At 47.8% G+C, this 9,001-nt stretch overlaps 2 protein-coding genes across 3 annotated transcripts; both read left to right on the forward strand.

Annotated features, from left to right (window-relative positions):
- The first annotated feature begins 800 nt into the window (after nucleotides 1-800).
- LOC4343258 (myricetin 3-O-rhamnoside 1,2-glucosyltransferase UGT709G2) lies at nucleotides 801-2,566 on the forward strand. Its single transcript, XM_015790319.3, has one exon. It carries the CDS (start codon nucleotides 952-954, stop codon nucleotides 2,410-2,412), a length of 1,461 nt encoding a protein of 486 aa, XP_015645805.1. The 5' UTR covers nucleotides 801-951; the 3' UTR covers nucleotides 2,413-2,566.
- Nucleotides 2,567-3,692: 1,126 nt separating this feature from the next.
- LOC136357527 (uncharacterized) lies at nucleotides 3,693-7,149 on the forward strand. 2 transcript variants are annotated; one of them, XM_066312814.1, is made up of 4 exons: nucleotides 3,693-3,950; nucleotides 4,071-4,994; nucleotides 5,071-6,632; nucleotides 6,729-7,149. In XM_066312814.1, exons 3-4 carry the CDS (start codon nucleotides 5,128-5,130, stop codon nucleotides 6,916-6,918), a joined length of 1,695 nt encoding a protein of 564 aa, XP_066168911.1. In that variant the 5' UTR covers nucleotides 3,693-3,950; nucleotides 4,071-4,994; nucleotides 5,071-5,127; the 3' UTR covers nucleotides 6,919-7,149. The 2 variants fall into 2 exon arrangements, with proteins under 2 accessions (XP_066168911.1, XP_066168912.1); XM_066312815.1 differs by having other exon boundaries at nucleotides 4,934-4,994.
- The last annotated feature ends 1,852 nt before the right edge of the window (nucleotides 7,150-9,001 follow it).

Below are 9,001 nucleotides of genomic sequence, written 5' to 3' on the forward strand. Positions count from 1 at the left end.
CAGAGAGTAGTTGAATAGCTGGGGGGAAATTAAACAACGAATCTAAACCATCCCTTGTGTGCTGGATGGTTGGATGATGGATACTGCTAAAGTTACAGTCACAGTAGTGACTGCACCTGATCCGAATCCCATATAAATATACACAATAGACATAAAAAAGATAAGAATACCCTTACTGTCCTTCACAGTCTCGGGATCACCGTCTTGATGTGAAATTGAGAGTGTGGGAAGAAGAGAGGGTAAGGGAAGGCGAGATGGACCTATTGCCGCCAGTTGGCAAATGGCAGCAACCGCAAGTTACATTTGTATTGTGAGCACCTGCCACAGAATCTGAAGTCTGAACTCGATCTACGTAGGGAGAAATAAAATAAACAAATTAAAGTCAGTTATAAATAGTACAACACCTTCTCTAGATCACACAATAAATTAAACTTCTAGACTTTGAATCACTCAGAAAGGTTACGGCAGTTTTTAATAGAATCTTGCTATACGTATGACCGAGCCATTCGACTCACTGAGCTTGTTTCTTGTCATCTGGACCCAAACAAGTAGTATTTATGCCTATATATACACTAACCGGATATAAGTTATAGTATGAGTTGGACCGACGCAGATTTAGTGACATTCCCCCGTGACATTCTCGGTGACAGGAGTCCCACACGTTAGTGACTCAATGTCACGGGAATGTCACCGGAGCAATGTCACCGAATCCCAATCCAAGTTGGAAGCATAGCAATTTCGTTTTTAATACGCCCAGTGAAATTTGCTGTCTAGAGACTCGTCCAAAATTTTCTACTAATACCATTTTTTTTCAGCAACTTGTCCGTAGAACCAACCATTGGCCAAATGGCCATAGATGAGATCGCCTAGGCGCCTACAAGGAAACGACGGGTCAGGTTGGACGAGAGCGCAGTGCCGTGAGTGAGACGCCCGCCGCGCGAGCGGACGAACATGGCGGCGGCAGCGGCGGCGGCGCACGTGCTCGTCTTCCCGGCGCCCGGGCAGGGCCACATCAACTGCATGATGCACTTCGCCACCGGCCTCGTCGGCGCCGGTCTTCACGTCACCTTCCTCCACACCGACCACAGCCTCCGCCGCCTCGGTGGCGCCGCGGCCGCCGGCGGCGCCGACTCGCCGCGGCTCCGGTTCATGTCCATCCCCGACGGCCTCCCCGACGACCACCCGCGCGCCGTCGGCGACATCGTGGAGCTCCTCGAGTCGCTGCGGACCAACGGCAGCGTCCCGTACCGCTCCTTGCTCGCTTCGCTCGTACGCGCAGGGGACGACGGCGCCTCCTCCGGCGGCTTCCCTCCGGTGACCTGCGTCGTCGCCGACGGCAGCATGCCGTTCGCCGCCGACGTCGCCGAGGAGATCGGCGTCCCGTCGCTGGTCTTCCGCACGGCCAGCGCGTGCAGCGTACTGGCCTACTTGTCAGTCGACAGGCTGTTCGAGCTCGGTGAGGTCGTCCTGTTCCCGGCCGACGGCGACCTCGACGAGCCGGTGCGCGGCGTTCCGGGCATGGAGAGCTTCCTGCGCCGGCGAGATCTTCCTGGCAACTTCCGGAACTGCACCGAGGACCAGAACGACCCCATCGTGCAGATGCTCATCGAGGTCACCGCGCACAGCCGCGGGGCGCGGGCGGTCGTGCTCAACACGGCCGCGTCCATGGAGGGGCCAGCGCTCGCGCACGTCGCGCCGCGCATGCGCGACGTCTTCGCCATCGGCCCTCTCCACGCCATGTTCCCGGTGCCGGCGGCCGCGGGCAGCCTGTGGCGCGCGGACGACGGCTGCGTGGCGTGGCTCGACGGGCAGCCGGACCGATCAGTCGTGTACGTGAGCCTAGGCAGCTTCGCCGTCATCTCGCTGGAGCAGTTCACGGAGTTCCTCCACGGGCTCGTCGCCGCCGGCTACCCATTCCTCTGGGTGCTCCGGCCGGACATGGTCGGGGCGAGTCAGAGCGCCGGCGCCCTCCGCGAAGCCGTCGCGGCGGCGGAGAAGAACAACAAGGCGCGCGTCGTGGGGTGGGCGCCGCAGCGGGACGTGCTGCGCCACCGCGCCGTGGGGTGCTTCCTGACGCACGCCGGGTGGAACTCGACGCTGGAGGCCGCCGGCGAGGGCGTGCCGACGGTGTGCTGGCCGTTCTTCGCCGACCAGCAGATCAACAGCCGGTTCGTCGGCGCCGTGTGGGGGACGGGGCTGGACATGAAGGACGTGTGCGACGCCGCCGTCGTGGAGAGGATGGTGAGGGAGGCGATGGAGTCCGGCGAGATCAGGGCGTCGGCGCAGGCGCTGGCGCGCGAGGTGAGGCAGGACGTCGCCGATGGCGGCTCGTCGGCGGCGGAGTTCGAGCGGCTCGTCGGGTTCATCAAGGAGCTCAGCAATCAGCATGATGGACAGTTCATACAAGCTTAACTCGAGCTATTCAATCTCCGAGTGATGATATTTTAAAGAAAAACACTTTCCCAACTATAGTATTGTTGTTGTGGCACTGACATGCCACCGTGTGCAGTCAATTGGTCATAGTTCCCTCTTTTCTCTAACAAAATTTACAAATTCAATTCTTTCATTGTTTGCGTTTCACCTCAATTTTCCTTTTGTCCCATTTTCATCCCTCACTTGTTGTATCGTCGATAATGGGCCAACTCGACTCGTTTGAGCTCACAATCGTCTTAGCAAGAAAACCAGGAAAAAACAAGTTGTTCGTGTTATACTTTGCGAATTATGAACTGATGAGAATGTAAATCATTTCCAACTGTCTTCAATGGGTGCTAGGCTTCTAAAAAAATTATGAATATACTTATTTTTTAATAATTTATGTTTATATACCTGCACGGGAAGAATTTTCATAAATATACCCGTCCCACGGGGTAAGGACGAGAGACTAAATGTTAGTTGCAGCAAAAAACACGGGACCGACGATCACACGGGATGGTCACGCGGTACTGTAGAATTGTCGCGCGACACCGCGGCGGTCCCCCGGCTCAAAAACGCGCCACCGTGGTGGCCAACGGTAGCGCACGGCACCGAGACGGTCCCGTGGCTCAAAAACGTGACACCAACACGGTCCCGCAATTCCATTGCACGGAACCAGCTCTGTGAACAGTAGCAAAGTCGGTGTCTCTATTGTGCTAAACAGTGTCAAACAGCATTATATATGCCCACCCTACGCATGCCACGGCCGGTGCCGCGCGACCATCCCGCGAGACCGTTGGTTCCGCGATTTTGCGTTGCGGCATACATTCGGTCTCGTGTTTTCACCCTGTGGGATAGATATATTTATGCAAAGTCTTACCGTGCAAGTATATACGTAAAGTTATTAAAAATAATAAGTATATTCGCAATTCTTTTTCCTAGGCTGCTAGCTACCCTTCATCCTTCATTCCTGCAACTGCCTTTCCGCTTGTCGTCGTGCCAAGTTCCTGGATTAACCGGTTTAACCCTATATATGATTAATGGCAAATAAAGAAGGGTTAATTGGATCCATGCCATTACAATTGTGTCAAATTAGAGAAATTCCATTACAAATCACCTATTTCGAAGCGTGCCATCCGTATTGATGTGAATCTTGATCCATGCCATAATTTGGTCGTCTCCCGTGTTTGGACGCGTAGTATCGGATACGTATATCCGTATGGACAGAAATGCCCCTTTCAGACACGCTCTAAATCTGGCCTGTTTCAGCTCGACCCGTTGGCTTGCTCACTCTATTCCCAGTCGAAACCCTAGCCCCATCCATTCCCCACTCCATTCCTCCCTATTCGCGCTCCAGATCTGGCTGGCGGCGGCATTTGTGGCGGCGGTGAAGGCGAGGATTCAAGCGGGAGAGATGCGCCGCTAGTAGGCCTTGGCAGAGGAAGTGTGATGGCGACAACCACCCCCCCGCGGACCCCTGGGCGAGATGGCGAGGAGATGGATGTAGGCAAATCCAATCCAACAATCTGTTCGAGGCCGTGAGTATCCCTAACCCTAAATCAATTGAAAGCTGTAATGTTGGGAGGCAAAGCATCTTTTTTCTGCATCATGCATCTTTGGCTTGCATTATTCTTCATGTGTGGTGATTTGTTTGGTAGGAACTGGTTTTCGGTAGACGTTAGGGTTCAAGGCTATGTGACAATAGATGCTGCTGGTAGGAAAATTTACACAAAAGGGTCAACTCATCAATGGGTTGTGGAATCAGATAGCTTTAACATTGAGTTTGTGTTGAGTAGCCTAAGTGTTGAGTTAACTTGTTGCCCAAATTAGTCTCCTGCCATATGGTATTTTCATAAGTTAATTGGTGAGGATGTGAGACTGTTGGAGGATGGCCAGATTCCAGAGTTGTTTGAAATGTATGTAGAAGAGAGCCACTTTGAGCTTATTGTATCCATCCTGGATGCTGCAAAGGGTGTGCCATTTGCTATAAATGCTTTAAATCCTATATGTGTGGTGCCTCCTGAAATCCCTGCTGAAATCCATCCTGAAATCCCTCCTCAATTCCCTGCTGACATCCCTCATGAAATCCCTGCTGACATCCCTACTGTTGGAGGTTCTGACCATCCTACAACAGAGGAAGCAGAAGTTAGAGAGGCAGATATCTTTGACAATGAAGAGGAGTATATTGGTGTTGATGATGAGCACATATATGTTCCTGCATCTAAACAGCAAGGTCAACCTGGATCTGAACCTCAGGGGGCTGCAGCTACTGCTCAGAGTGGAGAGAATGGTGCTAGTGCTAGTGCTATGGCAGCTCCTGAGGCACAGATTACAGATCATGATCCTCAGATTTATAACATCATTCATGACCCTGAGAATCCAAACATTGTCAAAGATGCTTTGTTCCCTGACATGATAGCTCTCAGAAAAGCTGTAAGGCATTATGCCATCGTGAAAGGTTTTGAATTTGCTAAAGGTTCGGTGAAGCCAGATCCTACAAGGTTTATTGCAAAATGTGCAGCTGATGGTTGCCCTTGGCATATATACATGCATCTCTGATTGAGGATAAGAAGACTGCAAAGGTGAATTCTTCACAAATTTCCTTTGTTTTCTTGTTCAGATGATGTTTACTTATGTGTTGCACTACTTGTCATGCAGATTAAGGTTCTTCCATTTGAGCACACTTGTTCTTCTACAAAGCTACATGAAGGGAAGATGGCTACTCAAGGCTGGTGTGCAAACAGGCTACATGATTGGCTCAAGACCAATCCTGGCAAGGGACCAACTGATTGTAGGAAGAAGCTTGAAGAAAAATACGAGATCAAGCTGAAATACTCCAAAGCATGGTCTGGTATGAAGAAGGCAATTGACCAGATCCATGGTACATATGAAGAAAGCTTCCAGCTTCTTTTCAACTGGAAGGTTGCACTGCAGAACAAGTCACCAGGTACAATTGTAGAGATTGAGTTGCAGAAAGTAGGCAAGAAGATGTGCTTTAAGAGAATTTTTGTTGCATTGAAACCTTGCATAGATGGATTTTTGGCTGGATGTAGACCTTACATAGGTGTAGATGCAACTAGATTAACTGGTAAATACACTGGACAGCTAGCTTCAGCCACTGCTGTAGATGGACATAACTGGTTGTATTATGTAGCATATGCTGTGTTTGACTCAGAAACAGATGATAATTGGCTTTGGTTTATGCAACAACTAAATAAGGCCATAGGAGACACAGAGGGTTTAGTTATTTCTACAGATGCATGTAAGGGTTTAGACAAAGCATGTAAGGCTTTCAAGAAGGTAGAGCATAGAGAATGCATGAGGCATCTCTATGCTAATTTCATGAAGAAGTACCAAGGGCCAGTGTTCACTGATCATCTGTATCCAGCTGCTAGATGCTATACTGAGGATAAGTTTCAGTGGCATTTGAAGCATATATGGGATGTCAGGCCTGATGCAATAGAGTTCCTAGAGAAACACCACTCAAGGATTTGGTATAGATGTGGATTTTCAGAACTTAGCAAGTGTGATTACCTGACAAATAATGTTTCAGAGAGTTTCAACAACCAGATCAAGGGCTTAAAAGGTTTGCTCTTACATGAGTTGGTTGATTCCATCAGAGAAATGATCATGGAGAAATTTGCACTTAGAAGAGATTGTGCCAGCAAGATGGATGATGAAATCCTGCCAAGTGTCATGAAGGAGCTAAACACTGCAACTAGTAATTTGAAGGTGGTTAAGGTGGCCAGAAGTGACCATGGGTTTGCTGAAGTCACAATGGTTGAGAGTGATAACAGCACCCAGAGGCACATTGTGGACTTGGACAACCAAAATTGTTCTTGTAGGGTATGGCAGGTCACTGGAAAACCTTGCAAGCATGCATTGGCTTGGATATGCAGCAACAGGGGCAAGATTCAGGACTTTGTGCATCCATATTACAGTGTCCAGTACTTTAGAGCAGCTTATGCAGGGAGGATTCAACCCATGACTGATAGGTCACAATGGCCTTCAGTTGATCTTGAGTTCAAAGTGCATCCTCCAAGACTAAGAAGAGGAGCTGGCAGGCCTAGAGTGCAAAGGATAAGGGGCTGTCTTGAGCCTGGGAGAAAGAAGGTGAAATGCAAGAGATGCAACCAGTTTGAGCACTTTGAGAAAACATGCAAACTGGCTGAACCACTATGTGAAGATGACATGGCTACTGAAGAAACACCCAGGAAAAGGTATGTACTGAACCCTTCCATTTTGATCTCTGATTTGATCCATGACTTCAGTACTTTTAACTATTGTTGAATCATGTTTCTTCTTTTCACTTGCAGGAGGAGGCCATCTAATGTGAATGCTGAAGCTAGCTCATCAGCACCAAATAAGAAGAAACATGAAACTCCAAAGAAGAAGCGAACACCACAAAAGAGGAGAGTTCTTGCTTCTTCCAGTGCTCCACCAAGAACTGCTCCTAGAAGGCTATCAGATTGGTTTGAAGGGTCTCAACCAACCAACCCAGCTTGATGTTCACCTAGCTGATTACTGGGATTTCTTTTGTAATATATGATGTCCCAAGAACTGCTGGTATTTGTGATGTGAATGCCTGTGTAAGTTAGCATCACAGAAGTGGGTTCCCTTTTGTAATATATTATGTGATGTAATGCCTAAGACACACCTATGTTGTGATGACTGGCAGACCTGTTTATTTTGTGATGTAGTACTGAAATGGCACTAAGACCTGCTTATTATGTATTCTGAGTTTGGCTGCAATGATGAATGTGAAGTTGGCTGCAATGATGAATGAATTTGCTCCATATATGTGACATTCTCAGATTTGTGTCGATTCGCTTGAAATACCAGATATGTAATGAATGAAATTGCTCCTTACATGTGCCATTAGATAAATTTGTGTTGGTCCATATATGACCTTATATTCATGAACTTGCTCGACATATGTGATTTGTGTTGGTCTGCTGGAAATTAGATAAATTTGTGTTTCTCTACTGGAAAACCCAGAAAATACCAGCAAATTTGTTGTTTTACTGCTAACATTCTCACATTGCCAAGTTTTGATAGTTTTTAGTTGAACTGAAATTTGGACATGAAAATCATGTTTGCTCACATATGCTGCTGAAAATCATGTATGAAAATCATGTCTCATAAGTCCCATTTTATCAGCTTTGCTCACATTTGCTAAAAATCTACAACTACAAATGCACGGGCCAATTACAAATGCACAATTACTCACATTTGCTCAAACTGAAACTAGGATTCATTACACAAGTCATTTACAATTACATATTGCACATTCACAGTAATTAACTATCCAAGATAGTTCTTCCCTACAACTACTGACACACAAAGAACACAGATAAACATTAGCATATACAGAACCCATTGGAGCATGGCCTTCTCTGATTCCATCTTGTGCTTCATCTCTGCAACCTCCCTCTTTGACTGATTCAACTCATCTCTATAGAGCTGCAATTGCGCCTCTTTTGCTTCCAAGATACTACACAACTCGATGTTGCGACCCTGCACATCTAACAACTGCCACCGCAACTCGTCACATGTCTCCCATAGGCTATCAAACTCGCCGGCGTGGCAGTATGCCACTATCTCCTCGACATACTCCCTGAGGAGATCCTCCCAGATCCATAAATAGCATCGTGCACCCTGCTGCTTGAAAGGGAAGGAAAGGGGATTGGGAAAGAAATCAAAGAAATGCAACTCAAAATTTGTCGTGGCCAAAGATTCACCTCTCCGCCGCATTGCAGCCATCGCCGGCCAGGATTCCTGACAGTCGTCGATGTGCCTGAAGCTGCCGGCCACCCGCAAGCACACTTCAGCTCGGGGATGTCGCACGCTGCTGCCCGGGACCGCTCCTCTCTACACCTGCTCGACCGAGAAAGGGTTCTCGATTGGGCGTCCATCGCAGTCACTCCCACGGTCGCCCAGAGATGCCGAGGGACTCACCGTCGCCGCCGCCGCCACCGCTGGCTAGGGTTTATGCCGCCGTCGATAGAATGGTTTGGGGACAGCGGAGGAGTGGTTTCTCGTGGTCGAGCCCAACCAAGTCGCCGATGTAACCATGTATGCAGGGGCATTTGCGACCATACGGAACTACACACCGGTCAAAATGAGTCAAAGCGAGCCTACGTCGTACGGCATGGCATGGAGACTATTCTGCGCGTATATGGATGGCACGCTTCGAAATAGGCGATTTGTAATGGCATTTCTCTAATTTGACACAATTGTAATGGCATGGATCCAATTAACCCAATAAAGAACCGCTTTCAACCCTGTTCAATTAAACTCAACTTCAACAAACGTTTTCCAGCCTCATTATTTGATTTCAATATAAGTTACCCCCTTGACAACTTTTGATCTATTTGGTTTTATCTAAAACGAGAAAAAAGGATGACCCCTAAAATGAAACATGTTTCTTCTATAATACTCTCTCCATTTCATCTGTTTTATATTATAAGTTGTTTTGATTTTTTTTAAACATATTTAAGTTGTCAAGTTTATAAAAAAAATTAGCAACATCTCTAACGTCAAATTAGTTATATTAAATCCAACATTGAATATATGTTGATAATATATT

The sequence above is a fragment of the Oryza sativa genome, chromosome 7, assembly GCF_034140825.1.
Source record: "Oryza sativa Japonica Group chromosome 7, ASM3414082v1".
Lineage (NCBI taxonomy): Eukaryota > Viridiplantae > Streptophyta > Magnoliopsida > Poales > Poaceae > Oryza > Oryza sativa.